Source organism: Schistocerca piceifrons, chromosome 3, assembly GCF_021461385.2.
Source record: "Schistocerca piceifrons isolate TAMUIC-IGC-003096 chromosome 3, iqSchPice1.1, whole genome shotgun sequence".
NCBI lineage: Eukaryota > Metazoa > Arthropoda > Insecta > Orthoptera > Acrididae > Schistocerca > Schistocerca piceifrons.
Window position 1 is genome coordinate 531,937,205 of NC_060140.1, and position 23,858 is coordinate 531,961,062.

Here is a 23,858-nt window from a genome sequence, read left to right on the forward strand (position 1 = left end):
AGGGACCTTTGCCTTTCGCGGGCAAGTGCTCTACCAACTGAGCTACCCAAGCACGACTCACGCCCCGTCCTCACAGCTTTACTTCTGCCAGTGCCTCGTCTCCTACCTTCCAAACTTAACAGAAGCTCTTCCAGGTTCGCAGGAGAGCTTCTGTTAAGTTTGGAACGTAGGAGACGAGGTACTGGCAGAAGTAAAGCTGTGAGGACGGGGCGTGAGTCGTGCATGGGTAGCTCAGTTGGTAGAGCACTTGCCCGCGAAAGGCAAAGGTCCCGAGTTCAAGTCTTGGTCCGGCACACAGTTTTAATGTGCCAGGAAGTTTCATATCAGCGCACACTCCGCTGCAGAGTGAAAATCTCATTCTGGAAACATCCCACAGGCTATGGCTAAGCCATGTCTCCGCAATATCCTTTTTTTTTGAGGAGTGCTAGTTCTGCCAGGTTCGCAGGAGAGCTTCTGTTAAGTTTGGAAGGTATGAGACGAGGTACTGGCAGAAGTAAAGCTGTGAGTACCAGGCGTGAGTCGTGCTTCAGTAGCTCAGTTGGTAGAGCACTTGCCCGCGAAAGGCAATGGTCCCGAGTTTGAGTCTCAGTCCGGCACACAGTTTTAATCTGCCAGGAAGTTTCATGGAAAAGGGAGCTAGCTAATGTTGTTGTCATCGTTGCAAGGGGTCAGAGAGAGGAGAGTACATGACAGGCTCACAATGCTACTGGCAGTCTCTTCAACAGTTAAGATGTACATGTTACATAGTTACACCTGCTACAGCTAACACATATGGGTACATTTAATGGGTGAAGTACACAGAAAATAATTACAAATTACAAACAGACCAGGTTAAGGATATACCATATTTTGTAAGGGCATATCTGCACTTCCACTGTTTTCCATAAAACTCCTTTTTTGTCTTCACTACTATTGCTACTGTTACAATGCATTTGTTACAATAGTTTTTTCAGTAACAATGGTTCAACTAAAGTATTTTAATTTTGTGTGTAACAGGACAACCACTGTCTGAGGATTAAGATCCTCGGTGACTGTTACTATTGTGTATCTGGCCTGCCAGAGCCTCGGTCCGATCATGCCCACTGCTGTGTTGAAATGGGGCTCGATATGATTGATGCTATTGCGTAAGTATTTTCTGTACTAAATGAGTCTGTACCTTGTACTATCTTACAGTAAGATACCTTTTTCAGATTCTGTCCTGGTTGTTAGTTTGATATTCAGTGTGCTGACTCATGAAATAAACTAGTCCGCCCCATCAATATCAAACCCATGTAGTGTGTTAATATTTCTTTGGCCAGCCTGAGTATGGTTTTTATACATTTTTCCACACACATGTACACAAATGGTGAGCCAATTCCTCACTCTGATTTGGAATAGAAAGCTATAATAATTACATTACAACTCTACACAGAACAGAGCTTAAAAGATGTTATATAGGAAATATTTTCCTGATGTTCTGTGAAATACTTTTTGGTCAAAAACTGTCTTTCAACTTCCTAGGTTATTGTCAGTTGCAATTGAAGGATAAAATGATAAGCAACTGGCACAGATAGTCCTGACATAGTTCCAGTGAATACAGAAAACAAGATGTACAATGTGTTTTCAAATGAAAACATAACTTTTAAATGCTACACAGAAACTATTATATTTAACACAAGTGAAAATAGAGCTTTTAACATCATGAAAAATCACTACATAAACAAAAAATGAAAAATAAAATTTAATTGGCTACTGTAGTGCAACAACTACATAACTGAAAGTTAATGTAACACAGAAGTGAGAGGAAATTACGTTTGGTGATTGCAAACTAATCTGGCATTCTTTGCCATATGTATATTGTGTGTGTGTGTGTGTGTGTGTGTGTGTGTGTGTGTGTGTGTGTGTGTGTGTGTGTGTGAGAGAGAGAGATAATTGCCATCATTCTGCGACTCGCCATAGGATATAAGAGTGGGGAGGGGGGGGGGGGGGGGGAGAGAGAGAGAGAGAGAGAGAGAGAGAGAGAGAGAGAGAGAGAATAGCTTTTGTCGATGAATGTAAGCAATCTAATACTGTAACTGGCTGTGTGAAAAAGTGAAACTTACCTGTAACCCATCTGATTCAGATATTGTATGATTTAAGTCCAGACTTAAAGCATGCCATTAGTTGGCACAGGTTCTCAAAATTTAAAGAACAGTGGTTCAGTAATCAAACAACATTTTTCTTGTAGGGTATCTGAGTAGAGTTAAATGCTCATCCATTAATACTCAACTAAATAAACAAGTCGAGAATTGTACTTACTAAATATAGATCCTGTGTAGCATAGACCGAGACTTTAAAATGCTTTTTTGAAAATATGTGAAGCACAGTCCTTTTAACTTCAAATGTCACTGAAAATGAAAGTAAGTATGATGACAAGAGTTTATGTAAAGATATGTGTTGACTGATTTTCTTCAAAATCATTGTGGCAATTTAGATATTTGTCATAAACATGTACCAGCTTTCATGGGTCCTCTGCAAGAAAAGAATGTCTGTTGCCTGTCAGTGGTGTCCTTAATCATAGTTATATGCAAGTTCTCATTTGAGGAAGCCACAGGACTGAATATCACCAGGGACAACAACAATTTTGGCTGCTCTGTGGAGGATACTATACTCACAATGTAACTCGACCCTTTTCTGAGATTGAAAGAATTAGCGGAAGTCGGATGACTTCAATTGGGTATGGAATGTTTGTGCCTGTTGCAATTCTTACCTACTACATAATACAGCATACTGTATCATTGCAATAGGCACTGTGAATGCAGTGTTCATTCCAGTATGCTGCCTGCATGCCTCTGAGAAAGAGGCAGACCTCTCCTCATCCCCAACAGTAGCCGATACACTGGGCACTGATAGCATGCTTCTACTTCCAGCAGTTCCAAAAACAACTATTTTCAAAGATGAAAAGGTAATGGATCAGATGACATTTTTCCTCTAGTAGAAATCTGCAGGGTATGGCATTGCTTGATGGACAAGGGAATGTTCTTTTGTAGAGGGTACAGGAAAGCTGGTACAAAGTTATGACAAATATCTTGATCATCACTATGATTGTGTAGAAAAATAGCCAGCAGATGTATGCAGTATTTGTTTATAACCACTTTCTAATATTCGTACTCTTTTTAGTTTTGAGGCATACTGATTCTTAAGGACAAAAAAAGCTCTCGGTTATTTTTTCAAATCATTAATGTGTATCGTCCCATCTTAGTCTTTTAATTAATTCCTTTTAGTAGATTAATGCAATAAATTAATTCTGAGTTTCAACCCATCTTAGTTTAAATCAGCCATCACTGTCATCATTTTCTTCTGAGGGATATTGGTGAAAATCTCCAGTTATGTCGTTACTTCACAATCTTAAGCAAGAGTATTAACTAGAATGAAATTTTTGCTCTGCAGCGAAGTGTACGCTGATATGAAACTTCCAAGTGTATTAAAACTGTGTACCAGAGCGAGACTTGGATTTGGGACCTTTGCCTTTCGCAGGCAACTGCCACCCAAGCACAACCCATGACTTGTCCCCACAGCCTTAAATGATCTCCTACCTTCCAGACTTAATTTGTTAGAGCAGTTGCCTATGAAAGGCAAAGGTCTCTAGTTCATGTCTCAGCCTAGTACACAGCTTTAATCTGCCAGGAAGTTTCAAGAGTAATAACAATAAAAGTTTGGTATTATCCTTTATTTTCTGTAATCGGTGCTATCCAATATTTCTGTAGAACAGGGTAGTAGGAAAATACTACCAACTTACTACTACATGGTGCAAGATGTTGGTTACAAGCACTATATTGAGTATCACTGTTAACAGGTCTGTGGTGGAAGCAACAGATGTCCAACTCAATATGAGGGTTGGCATCCACTCAGGCCGTGTGCTGTGTGGTGTGCTGGGCCTGCGAAAGTGGCAGTATGATGTCTGGTCTAATGATGTCACACTTGCAAACCACATGGAAGCTGGTGGAGAGCCTGGGTAAGCCATAAAAGTTGCACTGTTAGAAATAACAGTACAGCTTACCTCATGGCAAGTGAAATATGTTTTTATTTAATAACTAGTGTTGTTTATACAGTTATCTTCACATAAGATTATTCAATAAGAATAAAATGGGTCATCAGAATATGTACATAAACTTGTACTAAAAGGGAGAATCAAACAAGCATTGATAAGGCTGAAAATATCCGTGTGATGCTTGTCTGTGCTTTAGTTCCTTTTGTGCTTTTAGTTTATGTACATAACCTTTTGGCCCATTGTGATTGTATTAACAGAAGAACAAATGCAAAGGTATTGTATCTGTAATGCTTGTCAGTAGGTATAACAATAACTGGGTCGAAGGACCCTGAACTGGGTGCTGCTGCTGCGAATTGAGTCATTCCACAGCACATCTCATAAGGCTCTGCTTCGTCACACACACACACACACACACACACACACACACACACACACACACACACACACACACACACACACACACATTAATGATATTGATTTTGCAGCCGTGTGCACATAACACAGGCTACATTGGACTATCTCGGTGGTGAGTACGAAGTGGAAGCAGGCCACGGTGGGACAAGGAACCAGTACCTTCGGGATAACAGTGTCACCACGTACTTCATTGTGCCGCCTGCTAGGAGACGGAAGGTAAGTGCTGCCTCCCATTTTAAATCCAGGACCTGCTATTTTTGAACTTGTTGTTTTGTACATACTTCGAAATTTTTGTTCTCCATTTGAATTTCACTTAACTTTTTTAATGACATTTGGTCACATAGAATGTTGATAAGAAAAAAAGAAGAAAAGGGTACCTAATACAGCATAAACAGAGACAAAAATTCACAGGTGATAAATGGACAGTAAAAGAAGGGACCCAATGAGAATTTTTGAAAAGCTCAGATGTGAATTATAATGGAATGTTAAAGTGACTGTTGTTCTGATGAACCATTTTTTTTTTCATGTGCCAAAAATTCCCTAGGTTCAGTAAGTTAAAACAATATTCTTGTGTCCTGCACTTACAATCTATCTTCAGTTGTTCTTTCATTTGGCAGGAATTAATATTTTCCTTGGTAAGAGAATTAACACTTGGCAAACACCATTAATGGCATTACAATGCACAAGGTTTCCTCTCTCCACTCTGCCCACCTTCCCCTCTTCGATTTCCCACCTCCCTTCCTCCAATAGAACCTGAAAATAAATCAAGTGTCAGTATCAGCAAAGGTTTGTATGCAAGCATGTATTGATTATTTTTGTGTGTAATTACCATGGCACCTGACAGATTCATAAAAATTGTGTATCAAGTGCTGGCAGGTCGATACACACACAAACAAACAAACACAAACATACAAACGAAATTCAAGCTTTCGCAACAAACTGTTGCCTCATCTGGAAAGAGGGAAGGAGAGGGAAATACGAAAGGATGTGGGTTTTAAGGGAGAGGGTAAGGAGTCATTCCAATCCCGGGAGTGGAAAGACTTACCTTAGGGGGAAAAAAGGACAGGTATACACTCGCGCGCGCGCGCGCACACACACACACACACACACACACACACACACACACACACACACACACACACATATCCATCCGCACATACACAGACACAAGCAGACATTTGTAAAGGCAAAGAGTTTGGGCAGAGATGTCAGTCGAGACGGAAGTACAGAGGCAAAGATGTTGTTGAAAGACAGGTGAGGTATGAGCGGCGGAAAATAGAAATTAGCGGAGATTGAGGCCTGGTGGATAACAAGAAGAGAGGATATACTGAAGGGCAAGTTCCCATCTTCGGAGTTCTGACAGGTTGGTGTTAGTGGGAAGTATCCAGATAACCCGGACGGTGTAACACTGTGCCAAGATGTGTTGGCCGTGCACCAAGGCATGTTTAGCCACAGGGTGATCCTCATTACCAACAAACACTGTCTGCCTGTGTCCATTCATGGGAATGGACAGTTTGTTGCTGGTCATTTCCACATAGAAAGCTTCACAGTGTAGGCAGGTCAGTTGGTAAATCACGTGGGTGCTTTCACACATGGCTCTGCCTTTGATCGTGTACACCTTCTGGGTTACAGGACTGGAGTAGGTGGTGGTGGTGGGAGGGTGCATGGGACAGGTTTTACACTGGGGGCGGTTACAAGGGTAGGAGCCAGAGGGTAGGGAAGGTGGTTTGGGGATTTGACAGGGATGAACCAAGAGGTTACGAAGGTTAGCTGGATGGCGGAAAGACACTCTTGGTAGAGTGGGGAGGATTTCATGAAGGATGGATCTCATTTCAGGGCAGGATTTGAGGGAGTCGTATCCCTGCTGGAGAGCCACATTCAGAGTCTGATCCAGTCCCGGAAAGTATCCAGTCACAAGTGGGGCACTTCTGGGGTTCTTCTGTGGGAGGTTCTGGGTTTAGGGGGATGAGGAAGTGGCTCTGGTTATTTGCTTCTGTACCAGGTCAGGAGGATAGTTGCGAGATGCGAAAGCTGTTTTCAGGTTGTTGGTGTAATGGTTCAGGGATTCCGGACTGGAGCAGATTCGTTTGCCACGAAGACCTAGGCTGTAGGGAAGGGACCATTTGATGTGGAATGGGTGGCAGCTGTCATAATGGAGGTACTGTTGCTTGTTGGTGGGTTTGATGTGGACGGATGTGTGAAGCTGGCCATTGGACAGGTGGAGGTCAACGTCAAGGAAAGTGGCATGGGATTTGGAGTAGGACCTTTGGTTCCATCAGATTCACCTGGTCCTACTCCAAATCCCATGCCACTTTCCTTGATGTTGACCTCCACCTGTCCAATGGCCAGCACAGACACAGACACACAGCATGCAGTACTACAAATGTGACCAAATTTATGGAAATGCCACACTTGTGGACTATCTACAAATGGTCGTGTATTACTGTTGAAGAAAGTGATGACAGTTATCACTTAACTGCTCAAAAGTACGACTTTGTTGTAAACTGGTGCAACTTCCTGAATAATTTCTGGTGGGAAACTGAGCTTTTTGTGACCCACGGATACAACATGCATAAACTGTAACATGAACTGTGCGAATAACAGTGTCCTGTATACAGGATATTTCCAAACAACTGACAGAGAGAAGAATGAGGTGCCTCTGTTTTATATCTATGCTTGACTGTGTTCAGTTGCTTCCTGACAAGCACTGTATTTACTTATATAGGATCGGCAGGTTCAGCATTATGCAGGACAAGCTGGCAACTGTCCTCCGCAGCAATATTTTACTATGTGGTGTGTATTTACATTGATAACCTGCTGCAACATCAAACCTATTTAGCCTTGTGTTTCTTCGTATGACAGCCCAGCACTCATAAAATATACTTCCTTCTAAACTTCAACTTCAGATTAGATCCCCCCTGCAGGTCCGGGGGTTAGAATAGGCCTGAGGTATTCCTGCCTGTCGTATGAGGTGACTAAAAGGAGTTTCACATGTTTCGGCCTTTATGTGATGGTCCCCTGTAGGGTTTGACCTCCATTCTTCAAAATTTTCCCAAAGAGCAAGCCAATTAGGGAAGGGTGCCTTACAAGGTGCATCATGTCCATCATGCTTTAAGATCTTTAGCGCACTTTCTCATTGTCGCATTGCAGTCCTGCCCATTCTCCATCTCTTGACTGAGGGCACCTTCCTGGGTGCGTTTACCACCATGCACTATGCAGTGTTGATTTCTGCATTGATCTGTCCCCACTTCTAAGCTGCCTCATTGAATGTTCCATGCCTTCCCAGTCTCATGATGTCATCCCCCAGTGGAATTGCGGTGGTTTTTTCCACCACCTGGCTGAGCTACAGCAACTGTTAAGCTCTACACTTGCTATCTGCATTGTCCTCCAGGAAACCTGGTTCCCAACAAGGGATATTACAGGAACCATAGTGACTATAATCGAGTTTCAGGTGGAGTTTGCATTTATGTCCTAAACTCGGTCTGTAGTGAACATGTGCCCCTTCAAACCCCTCATGAAGCTGTGGTTGTCAGAATAGGGACGATGCAAGAAATAACTGCAATGTTTATCTTCCTCCAGATGGTGCATTACCCCTGAATGTATTAGCTGCACTGATTGATCAACTCCCTAAACATTTCCTACTTCTGGGAGATTTTAATGCCCATAACCCCTTGTGAGGTGGTACCGTGCTTACTGGCCAAGGCAGAGATGTTGAAACTTTACTGTCACAATTCGACCTCTGCCTCTTAAATACTGGAGCTGCCACACATTTCAGTGTGGCTCATGGTAGCTACTCGGCCATTGATTTATCAATTTGCACCCCAGGACTTCTCCCATGTATCCACTGGAGAGCACATGATGACCTGTGTGGTAGTGACCACTTTCACATCTTCCGGTCACGCCCCAGTGTCAGGCACACGGATGCCTGCCCAGATGGGCTTTGAACAAGGCAGACTGGGGAACTTTCACCTCTGCTGTCACTGCTGAATCTCCCCCACATGGTAACATTGATGTGATGGTTGAGCAGGTGACTAGCACAATTGTTTCTGTGGCAGAAAATACGATCCCTCGTTCTTTAGGCTGCCCGAGGCGTAAGGCAGTCCCTTGGTGGTTGTCGGAAGTTGCTGAAGCAATTAAGGAGTGTCGGCAAGCTCTACAGTGGCACAAGTGGCACCCTTCCCTGGAGCACCTCATAGCTTTTAAACGGCTCCATGCCTGTGTTCGGTACCTTATCAAACAATGGGAGGAGGAATGTTGGGAGAGATACATCTCCACCATTGGGTGCCACATGTCACCTTCCCAAATCTGGACAAAGATCAAATGAGTAACAGGCCCCAACAGCTGTCCCCAGTGTTACCATAAATGGTACTGACGCAAACACGATTGCCAAGCGCTTTGCTGAGCACTTTGTTCGAGCCTCTGCATCGGAGAATTACCCCCCAGCCTTTTGCACACTCTAATGGCGGCTGGAAGGGAACATCCTCTCAGTCACTACATGCTGCAGTGAATCCTATAACACCCCATTTACAGAGTGGAAGCTCCTCAGTGCCCTTCCACATTGCCCCGACACAGGCCCTGGGCCTGATCGCATCCACAGCCAGATGATTAAACATCTCTCATCTGACTACAAGCGACATCTTCTTGTCATCTTCAACCAGATCTGGTGCAATGGTGTCTTTCCATCGCCATGGCGGGAGGGCACCACCATTCCGGTGCTCAGACCTGATAAAAACCCACTTGATGTGGATAGCTATCAGCCTAACCAACATTCTTTGTAAGTTGCTGGAACGTATGGTATGTCGACAGGTCCTGGAGTCACATGGCCTGCTGGCTCTATGTCAGGGCAGCTTCCACCAGGGTCGCTCTACCACTGATAATCTTGTGTCCATCGAGTCTGCTATCCGAACAGCATTTTCCAGACGGCAACACCTGACTGCGGTCTTTTTTGACTTACATAAAGCATACAACACAACTTGGCGACATCATATCGTTGTCATATTGTTTGAGTGGGGTCTCCGGGGACCAGTTCCAATTTTTATCCAAAACTTCCTGTCGCTCCGTGACTCCCAGAGTTCCATCCATATCCAGGAGAATGGAGTCCTGCAGGGCTCTGTATTGTGTCTGTCTCTCTATTTTTAGTGGCCATTAACGGTCTAGTTTCAGCTGTTGGGCCCTCCTTCTCACCTTCTCTATATGCAGACAACTTCTGCATTTAGTACTGCTGCTCCAGTACCTTTGTTGCTGAGTGGCACCTCCAGGGAGCCATCCACAAGGCGCAGTCATGGGCTGTAGCCCACGGCTTCCAGTTTTCAGCCGAAAAGTCGTGTGTCATGCGCTTCTGTCGGCATCGTACCATTCATTCGGAACCCACACTTTAACTTAATGATGAACCCACTCACTGTAGTGGAGACATATCAGTTCCTAGGACTGGTTTTCGATGCTCAATTGACTTGGCTCCCTCATCTTCATCAGCTTAAGCAGAAGTGCTGATAGCACCTCAATGCCCTCCATTGCCTGAGCAACACCAATTGGGTTATAGATCGCTCTACGCTGCTGCAGCTGTACAGAGCCCTTGTCCATTCTCAAATTGACTATGGGAGTGTGGTTTATGGTTCGGCAGTACCTTCAGCATTGCATTTACTCAACCCTGTGCATCACTGTGGGGTTCGATTAGCGACAGGAGCTTTTAGGACAAGTCCGGTGACTACCGTTCTGGTGGAGGCTGGTGTCCCTCCACTGCATATCAGACATGCGCAACTGCTCGCCAATTACGCAGCACACATTCATAGTTCCCCTAAGCATCTGAATTACCATCTCCTTTTCCTGCCCATGGCAGTCCGTCACCCGCATTGGTGGCCCAGATCGAGGCTAACAATTGCAGTTCTTGTGCGGTCCCTTCTCTCTGAATTGGAGTCCTTTCCTTTACCACCTCTACTTGCAGTCTGTTCATGTACGTGTCCATGGTTTACGCCTCAGCTGCAGCTTCATGTGGACCTTTTTCATGGCCCTAAGGACTCCGTTAACTCCCCCGCTCTCCACTGTCACTTCCTCTCGATTCTTTATGTGTTCTGGGGCTCTGAAGCGGTTTACACCAACGGCTCAATGGCTGATGGTCACGTAGGCTTCACATTTGTTCATGGAGGACATATTGAGCAGCACTCCTTACCATTTGGCTGCAGTGTTTTCACTGCAGAGCTCTGGCAGCCATATCTCTTGCTCTTGAGTACATCCGCTCATGCCCTGGCGAGTCATTTGTCCTGTGTACAGACTCATTGAGCAGCCTACAAGTTATCAACAAGTGCTACCCTCGCCACCCTCTGGTAGTATCCATTCAGGAGTCCATCTATGCCCTGGAAAAGTCACTCCATTCCATGGTGTTTTTACATCTACATCTACATTTATACTCCGCCAGTCACCCAACGGTGTGTGGCGGAGGGCAGTTTACGTGCCACGGTCATTACCTCCCTTTTCTGTTCCAGTCGCGTATGGTTCACGGGAAGAACGACTGTCTGAAAGCCTCCGTGTGCGCTTGAATCTCTCTAATTTTACATTCATAATCTCCTCGGGAGGTATAAGTAGGGGGAAGCAATATATTCGATATCTCATCCAGAAATGCACCCTCTTGAAACCTGGTGAGCAAGCTACACCGTGATGCAGAGCGCCTCTCTTGCAGAGTCTGCCACTTGAGTTTGCTTAACATCTCCGTAACGCTATCACGGTTACCAAGTAATCCTGTGACGAAACGCGCTGCTCTTCTTTGGATCTTCTCTATCTCCTCCGTCAACCCGATCTGGTATGGATCCCACACTGATGAGCAATACTCAAGTATAGGTCGAACGAGTTTTTTGTAAGCCACCTCCTTTGTTGATGGACTACATTTTCTAAGGACTCTCCCAATGAATCTCAACCTGGTACCCGCCTTACCAACAATTAATTTTACATGATCATTCCACTTCAAATCGTTTCGCACGTATATCTCCCAGATATTTTACAGAAGTAACTGCTACCAGTGTTTGTTCCGCTATCATATAATCATACAATAATTTGTGTGGACCCCAGGGCACGTCGGAATCCCCGGCAACGAACTTGCTGACAGGCTGGCCAAACCGGCAATGCAGCCAAACAGGCAATGCAGAAACTGCTTCTGGAGATAGGCATCTCCAAAGCTGACCTGTGTTTCTGTCTTACACTGCAGGGTTTTCCAGCTTTCGGAGATGGAATGGCATAACAGCACGCACAACAAACTGTGTGTCATTAAGGAGACTATGAAAGTGTGGAAGTCTTCCATGCAGGCCTCTCGCAGGGGATCAGTTGTCCTCTGTCGGCTCCGCATTGGCCATATGTGGCTAACGCATGGTCACCTACTCTGTCCCCGAGGACCCATCTCAGTGTCGCTGTGGGCTCCCAAATAACAGTCGTCCACCTCTTTCTGGACTGCCCACTTTTAGCCACCTCTGTGGCAGACTTTTAACTTTCCCGGCACCCTGCCTTTGTTGTTGGGCGACAATGCCTCCACAGCAGCTTTAGTTTTACGTTTTATCCATAAGAGTGGATTTTATACTTCTATGTAGGCTTTAGCGCATGTCCTTTGTCCCTCCATGTCCTCCATCCTAGTGCTTTTAGTGTGGAGGTTTTAATGTGTTGCAGAGTAGCTGGCTTTCCCTTTTTGTTCTTGTGGTTGGCCAGCCACTGTAATCTGCTTTCAGGTTTTACTCTCCTCTGTTTCTAGCATCTCTGTTTTTTTTCTTGTCCTCTTTTGTTCCTTTTAGTGTTCATTGCCTTCCCTTCGTTCTTGTGGTTTTTCCTTTCTTTCCATTTTGTGTTATATGTTTCGTTCATTTTATTCTCACACTTGTGGCATTGTTTTATTAGGGACAAGGGACTGATGACCCTGGTAGTTTGGTCCCTTCTCCCGCCTTTAAATCAACCAACCAACCAATCAGATTAGATATGCTTTCTGTTCCATACATACATGGTGAGCAGTCTTAATTATGTGGGACATGATATAAAATAAGAAAACATATTACAAAAAAAATAGATATACTAATGTTTCTTCCACAGATCTTAAGTAAAACTGTCCTTATGAATGTTCTACAAGTAACAAAAATCTGAAGCATATTTTGACTTAAAGACTTAATAAAAAAGCTTGTCAGTATCTGTTCCTCTTGTTATCGTTAGAATATTGTACTGGTTTGCAATATTTTTCTATGTGGCCTAAGCGTATCAAAAGACCATTTCTGAGAGGTTCATTTGTCTTACTTTGAATAGTGTGTTAGATAACAGTGTGTCAGTCTTTCTTAAATGAAAAAAGTAATGAAGATGTCACAGTGAAAAAACGGGGTAACCAGAAATCTATACCACCGCCGTATGCCTGTTATTGCAGATAATTTTGTGTCATTCTTTGGTACCAACATTAGGGGGGTGCATTGAAATTTATTCATCACGATGAAAAATTGTTGGCTAGAATTTCTTAATCTCAGAAAGCAGTTAGTGTTTCAAGTTGACCAAATTTCAAAACATACATTAAATTTTGGGTTGTTGTACAACCATACTTGAGTAACAGAGGGTGCATATACAAATGCTTCGGAAATTCACATATTCTGACAAGTGGAACAAAGATTTGTTAGAAATATTGCCTTCTGTGGTTATCTATTACCTTTGTTAACTATTTGCTACACAGAAAGTGCCACAATGTTCTGATGAAACAATAAATTGTATATTTCTCAGAACTTCTACACATATTATGGTCTTGTTCTGCTCTGATTTCTTTCAATACTCTCTATCTGTAACCTGGCTCTAACCTAAGAAATACGCTCCTTGATTCGGTAATCACCAAGATCTTGTCTTTGGTGCTTGAGGGCCGGCGCCCCCCCCCCCCCCCCACCGTCCGCCACTCTTTCAGTGAGGGCGCCCCCCACCCTCCCCCACTCTTTCAGTGAGGGCGCCCCCCCCCCACTCTTTCAGTGAGGGCGCCCCCTGCTCCCCCACTCTTTCAGTGTTCAGTGAGGGCGCCCCCCCCCCCCCCCCCCCCCCGCCTCCCCCACTCTTTCAGTGAGGGGCCCCCCCCCCCCTCCCCACTGTTTCAGCAAGATAAGCAGCTATCTTTCCTCCCCCTGTATTCAGATGCAGGCTCAGTTGCAGCCATGAGCACGGCACGGATATGAGATTTTTTTTTTTTTTCCCAGTCAAAAACAATTCGTTCAGTTCATTGTTCACATGGCTGACAGCTGTGTTAATCGAGGGTTGGTCATGCCATTGCAAAAACTTAAGTAAACCCCACAGGAGTGTGCGCTGTTGCAGCTTGCCCTGTCTCCATGTCATCTTTGATGCTAGATCCTAAGTTGCTAGCCAGGCTGTTTCCTGCTCCTCCTGCATTAAGTGCCTTATCCACACTATCAGAATCTCTACACAAGGCCCCTAATTTTCTTTGTCAGGTGACTAAATTTGATGCTTGGTTTCATGGTGCTTGTGACCTGGAATTCTGTAGTTAGCTTTTCCTGTAGCAACTGGCCTACACATCTCTCGTGACTGCTCCCTGGTAGCAAGACCCCCTTTTTTATGCAACTTTTCTACAACTTAGCCTTAACGTCATTGCTACAAGTCTGCTGCACCCTGTTAAACTCACAGCTCAAAGGCTACAGTCCACAAAAATACCTACAGAAAAGACTTGCTAACATTTTAAATTGAATTCAATGTTTTATACTCTTTATTTTGGCCTTAGTCAGTTATTTTGCTGCCCAAATAAGAAAATTGATTTACTGCTTTTAGTGGCTCATTTCTATTTTAATTCTGTAATTATTAGCTGATTTAATTTGAATACATTCAGTCACCCTTGTTTTTATTTAGTTAATGTTCATCTTATAACCTCTTTTCAGACACTATCCATTCCATTCAACTGCTCTTCCAAGCCCTTTACCATGTCTGACACAATTACAATGCCATCAGCAAACTTGCAAAGTTTTTATTTCTTGTCCCTTCTTTCCAAGGTTCTCCTTGACCTGCTTTAATGCTTGCCCAGTGTACAGACTGAATAAAATGAAGGACAGGCTACAGCTCTGCCATACTCTCTTCTCAACTGTCTTACTGTCATGTCTTTTGACTCTTCAAACTATAGTCTCGTTTTTGTGCTACATGTAGATAACCTATCACTCCTTGTATTTTATCCCTACTACCTATCTTCAATATTTTTCTAAGAGTATATTGCACTAAACAATGTCAAAAAGGTTTCTATGTATGTGCAAATGCTACAAATGTAGGTTTAGCTTTCTCCAGTTTGTCACCTAAGATAAATCTTGGGGGACAATATTGACTTGTGTGTTCCTACAGGTTTCCAGAACTTGAACTTATCTTCCATGAGGTCACCTTGTACAAGTTTTGTCATTCTTCTGTAAATCAGCTGATGGTCAAGCATTCACACCTGTAAGCACCAGCTTTCTTTGGAACTGGAATTATACTTTTTTTTGTGAATACTAAGGATATTTCCTGTCTCACATATCTTACATACCAGGTGGATTAGTTTTTGTCAAGAGTGGCTCTCCCGAGAAAATCAATTATTATAAGAGAATGTTGTCTACTTTAAGGACCTTCTTTAGACTTTCGTCTTTCAGTGCTCATATTCTTCCTCACAATATTGTATCTCACATCTTATCTCCATCCATTTCCTCTTCTCTGTCCACTATAATTTGGGAGGATGATGGTTGAAATTCCCAACCAACGATCCAGATCCAGATTTAGATTTTCCATGATTTGCCTAAATTGCTTAAGGCAAATGCTAGGATGGTTCCACTGAGAGAGCACAGCCAGTTTCCATCCCCATCCTGCCCTAATCTGAGGTTGTGCTTCATCTCTGATCTAATGACTTCATTAATGATGGGATGTCAAACACTAATCTTCCTTTTCTTTCTGCAATATTGTCTTCAGATGTGTTTTTCTTGTACCCTTCCATGTATTCCTCCTAATCTTAAGCCTTCCTTATTTTGTCTCATTCTGGCTTGTCATCAGAGTTCTTGATACTCGCACAGTTGCTTCTCTTATCTCTGAAGTTTTCTTTATTTTCACTATAGGTGGCATCTCTCTTTCCTATAGTCAAGCATCCTGGTACAGCTTTGAATTTCCCTTCTATCCATACCTGTCCTGCTATTTTGCACTTCTGTCACCTAGTTTTTAGATGTTTGCTATCTTCACTTCTTGTGTTCTTATATTTTACCCCAGTAACATTAAATTCTTGTAAAACAGTTTCTACTGGTTGATTTGCCATGTAAAATATTTGGTTCCTTGCTTTCTGTAGAAGTATGAGAGATCTTGACAGAAGCAGCGTAGTTTTTATGCTTGGGTCTTTTATTCAGTCGTGCACTGACAAAAAAATTTGTCAGTTCTTATCACCTCCATCTTCCTCATTGTCTCCTCACTGTTGTGACTGTTCATGGCACCATTATGATAGTGCATTATGTACCAGGAATGACACTTTCAGATGTATTTGCTGAATTTTTATTTTATTTTATACCCTGCACTAATTTTTTTATGCCCTCTATGACATTCATTGTTCATATGGACAGTGGGCAACAATCATTATACATCTCATAGCGGATACATAAAATTGAAGTCCACTATGGTGTGCCTTGTTTTCTGTTTATGGCATGGATGGCTGCAACTCCTGCTTGTTGAAGTTGATTTCCACTGTCACATCCATAAGCTTGATCTATTTTGGTGCTACATTATGCTTGAAGATGTTAAAACATAACACTGGTCGCAAATAAAACAAAACTAATAAATACAGTTCGAGGTTTCAACCATACTGCATAAAGATATAGTAATGGCTGTAATCTCATGATACATCAGATGATGTGTGTACAAAGATACTGATACCTTTTTGCAGTTACTTCTTTTACATCGGCCACCTTCTTTCTCTCCTTTCTGGTGGTTCCATAGTGTACTATTGCTCCACACTCATGATTGTACCCAAAGACTGAGACTTAGAGTTTTCTTTTTGTGTTTGTTTACCTGCTGCAACTTTTTATGATACTATATACAGATTCCATCAGTTTTTAAATATTTTATTTTATTAATGTTAATTGTAATTTACTCAAGGAATGTTTCATTAAATATTCTTGAATTAATAACTGTGTTATTAATTACGTTTTTACTATGTGTCTAATCTGGTTGAACCAACATGTAATTCTCATAAATACTTGGATATAATTATATGAGGCAGGTGACATTTGCTCCCAAAATGGATCATTCACAGTAGGAGAATGTTGTCAATCTTGTTGGTTTATTAATTCATAGTGTTCAGTACAGGGTGGTATAAGTGAAGCAAGCTTTGTACACATTAATCTTTCAATTACCTGTGACCTCATTTGTTTTTTAGTAGAGCCAATACACAAAGGAGGGTTCCTTTGGTACGTGATAAATGGTTTACCCAAAGGCAATCTACATTTGTGTTCTTAAAATCTAAGAAACAATTTTTCATCATAATGACATTTATAATACAGGTTTAATTCTTCTATTTAAGATTTATGATTTGATTAACAGAAGATGGGTTTATTTATTTTAATTACATTTAACCAGGTTCCATAGCGCTGTGTGAGCAAAAGTTAATTGAATATGGAAAAAGTCACAGCCATTTTGTTTCGTCTCAAAAACTCATAAGAATATTTAAAAACAGAAAGAAAAGACCATAAACATTAGAAAAAGGACACATAAATACTTCAATAATATGCTACAGTACAATTGTGAATAACAGTTTTAAATTAGAATTAAATGTCCAGGGTTTATCACTCAGTTGTCTTAAAATTCTGCAAAATTCTGCTGGAAACCTTTAGAATAATGCACAACTTACTGTATAATAGTGCAGATGAGTGATTAAATTTCTGCTTGTTTTTTCAAACTAGTGTTCAGTGGGTGGATTTTTTAGTGCCTTTTGGTCGCAGCAAGAAGGTTTGATCTTTAGAACATGGGATGAGATGTTTTCATGTATTGACTGTTTTGAGTTCAAATAAACGCTGCTGCTTTGTGAATCCCCAAAATGACTTGAATCACATTCTAGAGTTTTCTTATCCTGTGGTTTATGGTGTCCCAGTGATCAGACTGTGGTGTCTATCACTAAAGTGCAAGATATCTGTGTTGAAAATTTGTTGTGCAGAGAGTCTGCATCATAGGCAAAACATCTGTGGTTTGGAGGTTTTGCCTATATGTATTCGGAAATAAGTTTTGTCCACGTTGGCAGTTGGAGCCCATAGGTAATAAAATGCTGTATATGAGCTACAATAAACTGATAACAGACAATAATGAAAGTGGAAATAGAATTAAATGATAGGCAAAAAGAACATATCCATGACGTTCATGTTCAGATGATATTAACAAAATCATTAACCACCAATGATCACCATTCTAAATCAGTATGAAGGTTCTGAAAACTGCTATTTACTGAACAAAGCTTTCAATAAGTAATGTTCACAATTCCTTGAGAATCTTGCTGCTTTTAAAATTAAAAAAATTATCCATCTTCCTTTTTATTTTGTAGTAATCAGTAGTGTCTGTGTTTGCTGAAATTAATTTTGAATGAACTTGATGTACTTGTCAGTGTACTGTATGTATTAATAATTTATAGTGTGCCAGTTGCTTAAAATTTTCTGTACTCTATTTCTTTAAATCCCAGTGCAACATCTGTCCAACAATCAGTAAAATTAATGAATTCATTAAAAGTATACATGACATAAATTTTCATTAACAAAGCTGTTCATATTTCCATCAAGTCTTATATAAGATTATATATTTAAACCATGTAAGATTTTTGAAGACCATGGACAGTTTTAATGCATTTGTTTCAAATCATCATCCTAGGCTTTAGATCATTCACAGTTTAGTTACTTCAAGAACGACATTAAGTTTGTTAATGCATTCACTAAGCAAAAACATCAGTATGTCATGAACAAGATTTATGAACCAGTTTCCTTGTTTAGGTGCGATCAGTTATGGGAGCAGCCCAGAGACGGAAATTGTCATTCAAGAATGTCTCCAGTGTAGTTGTACAACTGCTACACTCCATTAAGTATTCTATGGAGGTTCCTTTCTCAAACATTGCTGTGGCCCCAGGAGATCACAAAGCCAATGCTGCAAGGAAGGTAAGGCCAGTCATTCCCAAATATTGCCTGATAGCATTAAATTTTGATTCCATGTGGGAAGACAAAGATTATTAATTGTAAAGTGATGTTTCGAATATTCATTGTGATCTGTAAGATCACACTGTACAGTTGAAACTGGTATCTCAGAATTATTGGATTTGCTTTTCAGTTGTTCACAAAATCTAATTTTCTCCTGGGGATGTATTGCCTAAATTTAGCATCAGTGACACCTTGTCTCACTGGCTAGTTGTATGAATGTTTAAGAATTGTATTTGCTTTCAAGTTTTGTTCTGTGACAGAGGACAGTACTGGTTATACTGATTTATAATGAACAATAGCCACGACTATTGTTGGTTACTAAAGGTGTCTGACACTCGTTACTTCAATACACTACTGTTGAACATCTACATGTGAATAAAACAAGATTGGGGTTCTTAAGGGATGTATTTTTAGTACTGCAACTGATATGGTAGGTGCATAAAACAGTCTCCCTGGTAAAATATGTTGTCACATTAGTACAGTCTTGGAGATTGAGTATTATCTGTATTATTTAGTTCAGTAGAGGGTGTTTGTCTTAAAACGCTTTAGCCTTAGGAACAACAACAGTTTTTGAATAGGGCATAAAAGCAGTCCCGGCTAAAAGTAAAGGAATAATTGCTAGTAGAATAAAAGTTGCATATGAAGGAACAGAGAAAATGACAAAAAAAATTCCACAGATAAAATAGACGTACACTTTAAGATTTCTCATATTATCTAGGATAATTGCTTAATCTTGCAGTATTTTGTACGCTGTTTGTAGCATTAGTGCCATACTGTCAGCACTCATATTTCAGATTAATTCACCATTGGTACATTGTCAGTAAACCTTACCTGGCACTCTCTTAAAAGAATGCCCCAGAGCGTTTTAGATTAAGCTTTATGTTACACCAGAAGATACACTCTGAATCATAAATTGTCTGTAACAGTCAAGTTTTAAGTTGTTTGTGGATGATACTCTGTTATTCACACAACACTATCAGACTTTACAGCAGTCATTATACATGATGTAGACTGTCAAGTTGTGGTGTCATTGAACAGCTGCTGTTCATTGTGTGGTGTGAAGCTTCTAGAAAACTAGTCCTGCTTTTAGGAGTAAACTGAGTTGTAACTTCTAATTTGTGACTTTAAAAAAGCTGTAGAAGTCATTGTAGTTGATCAGTAGATGCAAAGAGGAATTGTTGCCTACCAAAATTGAGAGTCAAGTTTCGCAGAGTGCAGTTTCTTGCTTCCTAATGGCAGTAATTAAGTGATTCAATTATTTATCAAAAGTGCATGGCACAAGTGATAGAAAGATTCTGTTAGTAAGTTGTTAGTGTGTTTTTTGGTCAACAGAGATAACTGTGTGATGTTACTGGGTTTTCCTATTTTTTTGCTAAATAATATACATAACAGCTTAATAAATTTCAAATTTATTTTAAATGTGTAACTGCTTGTTTGGTATGTTACACAGTTTAACAGTGTGTGGCAATATGGAATCTCTACAGGACATGAAAGTGCATGTCGTCTTGTAAGCAGTATGTCATAGTTGGGGAAGAAAGCTTTTGAGACTTGTTGGTTGCTTTTTTTTTCCCCACAGGACTTTATATCATATTTTCTTACATGTAACAGTTATTTCTTCAGAATCTTAAGCAACTAAGAGTTAGTACCGGCTACCATAAATGTGCATGAAGTTACAAGCTATAGAGTGTAAACTGCAATCATTCATTATCACTGTGTTCCTCAGTTTGCAAATATAGTTTACCACTTGCCTGAGAGAGAGAGAGAGAGAGAGAGAGAGGAAGGGAGGGAGAGATAGAGATAGGGAACAAACACTTGTGTTGTCCCCCACCCCCTTCTAATTTGTGGAAGGATGCGATAAAAGAAAGGGGGAGGGGTCTCTGATTATTGGGTTCTGCCTTTGCTTGTGACTTCATGTATAGGTAAATGGGGATTTTATCTTTTCTTGACTTGCACTAACTTAACAAACTCTGATATGCTTTGCATTGTGAAACTGAACTACATAATTTCTTTTATCTCAGGATTCTCTACTAACATGAAAATAATTTTAAAGACAATACTAACTATACTTTCTGTAAACCAAAATTAAATCTTATTAAATAACTCATGATTAGTTTTTTGAAAAGGAATGCAGTGACAGTCTAATATAGTCTTTTTTTTGTGTGATCACAAAAAGGAAGTATGCTTATTTTCATGTTTTTAATATATATATAATAGTTAATATTGTCACACACAAATCAATGATAGATCAAGTGTGTATTTTTTCCTGTGATCACAAAAAAACAGCATTCAGATACTTAAACAAAATTTGCAGTCTTGCCTCATTAAATGTGTAGATTCCTTGAATAGCTGTATACTGCTATTTATTGACTAAACTGTACAATATGTTGCATAAAGTATTAGTTGCATAAACAAAGTTTTTAGACAAAAATGCTTGATGGAACTTGGGCAGCTTTTAACACAATGATTAGCGGCTGCATTTGTAGAGTAAATGGCCCACTGCCATTGGTTGTAGGTGCTAGATTTGCAGAGAGCTCTTCACGCTGACCCCTCCACAACCGGAGGTCGCCCTTTTGGGGGCACAGAAGCACTGGACCTTCGAGATATAGCCAGCAAGGTGAGGTGGGGAGGATGCCGCTTTTTTTGCTCTGAATAATACATATTTTTAGAAAATGTTGGGCACATCCTGTACATAAATAAAAAGCAAAAGTATGTTCTATACTAACAACATAACAAATAATGAAAATATGTTTTGTGCAAATAAAAGATTTCTTTTTATTTACCTGCATTCAGCATAACAAGTTATACTAAAAGAACTGATCTTAACTAACAATATTAGTAAAAATGGGAAAACCTAATTTCATTTGTTGTATAAATTTACTATTACCTTTTACCTCAGCTTTTCAGATAGTTGTGAAAAACTGAGCAATGATAACAGGATGTATCAACAAATATGAGCTGTAGATGTATATTTTACCAGTCATCTAGTGGTCAAAATTACAAAAAATGCTAAAAAAGAGATGCCTGACAATGCATAGAATTTCTCTCTTGTCTATAAGTTTTATACCACTAAATGTAGTGTATGAACTGTGTGGTTTGCGAGTAATAAGATTTACTTTACACACCCTCACATTTTAAAATGTCTTACAGAATAATACTTTTTCAGTTCAGGAACAGCTGTTTATGATGATTCTAAATATTTGCAAAAGTTACCATTTGCAACGCATTAACTGAAGAGTTTTTTGAGGTACTTTTCCTACAAGATTAACTGAAGGGCCTGTAAAAGCTGTGGAAAGTGGAGGATGAGGTTCCCCAAAGAACTTACTTGTTGCTATAAAGCTAGCAGTTTGTCTCTCCTCTTATGATGTGATGGCATAAACAGTTAGTCTGTAACACAGTGATACGGCGTTCCTTGAAAGCGTAGGAGTTACTGCTAATATTGGAGAGAGAGAGAGAGAGAGAGAGAGAGAGAGAGAGAGAGAGAGAGTGTGTGTGTCCTTCAAATTATGGATTGTAATACTAATATATAAGTGATAATTAACATACAGATATGTGGTTATGAATAGTTAAATATGTCCAAAGTTAACAGAAGCCAACATCAAATATGTGCTGTTGGGGACTGGATCTCATGTTACCAATAAAATTTTGTTTAGGTGTTTTGATTTGGTTCTCAACTAAGCACAAGGGGACTTCAAAAATTAACTTTAACATGTTGTTCCATATAAGACCATTGCACAACAAGAGTGGTGCATTCTCAGGAGACATTACATGTTTTGCAGTGCTTGCAGACACAGTTCTGCTGTGGTACAGTTAAGAGGCAACTGACAGTATGCAAACAAAATGGTGCAGCAACCGGAAGTATACCCCTACATGGAAGTACCTGGGACAGTAAGTTTCTTGGGGACAAAACATCTAAACTTTATGCCGATTCACTGCAAAATTATAGCAGTATTTGGAACAAGTGCAATTTCACATCCAGCTATAGTGAAATGGTGCAAACAACTCAACAAATACTGCAGAGACATATGTGACGCTGATGGGTAAGAAAGACCATTGACATCAACCCCCCTCCCCCATCCCACAGTAGCTGAGTGGTCAGCGCGACGGACTGTCAATCCTAAGCGCCCGTGTTCGATTCCCGGCTGGGTTGGAGATTTTCTCCCCTCAGGGACTGGGTGTTGTGTTGTCCTAATCATCATCATTTCATCCCCATCGACGCGCAAGTCGCCGAAGTGGCGTCAAATCGAAAGACTTGCACCAGGCGAGCGGTCTACCTGACGGGAGGCCCTCCTCACACGCCATTATTATTATCAACCATAGACAACAGTGATCAGTTCATCGAGAATTGATTCACAGCAATCATAGATTTTTCAACTATGAGTACATTTGCACAGCAGTTTCTTGAATGGTACCATGATAAGGAGTACATTTGTATTGCTGAGTAACTGAACAATTGGTAGAATGTTCCGACCATTGTTTATAGAGACTTTGTGAATATGGAAAAAATAGTGGCATATGTCTGTGTATTGCAGCCTTCAACAAAAGTTACTTGGTCTGCTATGATAATGTGTAACTTTCTTTTTTGAAGTCCACTCGTGGTAACATAAGTGTGTAGAAAATGTATATAATGTCTCACAGGACTGAAAATTACAGTGGGCTACCGTTAATGGCTACAGAAAATAATAAGGTACTGAAGGAGAGAAGTGATTAGTGATTTAAAACCAAAATCAATTTACAATGAAACAAAGTGGCCGGCCAATTCTTATCTTTAGGAAGAAAATTTCCAGTACTGCCGATGACACATATAAAAGTGAAAAAAACTAGTCCTACTTTTTTGGACAGAGAAGTGGAATGAGTATTGCAATTGACAAATAAAAGAAAATTAGAAAAAGAAATGGGTAAAAACCAGAGAGAGAGAGAGAGAGAGAGAGAGAGAGAGAGAGAGAGAGAGAGAGAGAGAGGAGGATAAAAAAGTATGTAAGGAAATACTACCAATATGATAAAACCTGGGGGGGTGTTAACAGACAGAAGTAAGTTCTGGAGGATGGTAGAGGCAAATTGGTGCTGGATGGAAATATGCAAATGTCCCCTGTAATGTAGAAGGCAATCAGTTCTCTGGAATGATGCTTTAGAGATTGCTCAACATCTGGATACCAGGTATAATCAAAACACTGTTCTTTTGTGTCAAGTCATGCACTCATGCTGTTTGGTGGTGGTCATTCCATATTAAAAGCTGTCCGTGGACACATGCTGTTTGGTATACAACATGTGTGGTC

At 40.7% G+C, this 23,858-nt stretch overlaps 1 protein-coding gene across 3 annotated transcripts in view; it reads left to right on the forward strand.

Annotated features, from left to right (window-relative positions):
* Window positions 1–23,858, forward strand: part of LOC124787785 (Ca(2+)/calmodulin-responsive adenylate cyclase) — a 355,797-nt gene that overhangs the window by 168,650 nt on the left and 163,289 nt on the right. For 2 of the 3 annotated variants that reach the window (XM_047254687.1, XM_047254686.1), the window contains 5 exons: window positions 997–1,124; window positions 3,815–3,973; window positions 4,495–4,639; window positions 18,385–18,546; window positions 21,098–21,199. In XM_047254687.1, the coding sequence (XP_047110643.1) occupies window positions 997–1,124; window positions 3,815–3,973; window positions 4,495–4,639; window positions 18,385–18,546; window positions 21,098–21,199 (696 nt within the window). The remainder of the gene's footprint in view (window positions 1–996; window positions 1,125–3,814; window positions 3,974–4,494; window positions 4,640–18,384; window positions 18,547–21,097; window positions 21,200–23,858) is intronic. The other variant, XM_047254685.1, reaches the window with a different exon arrangement.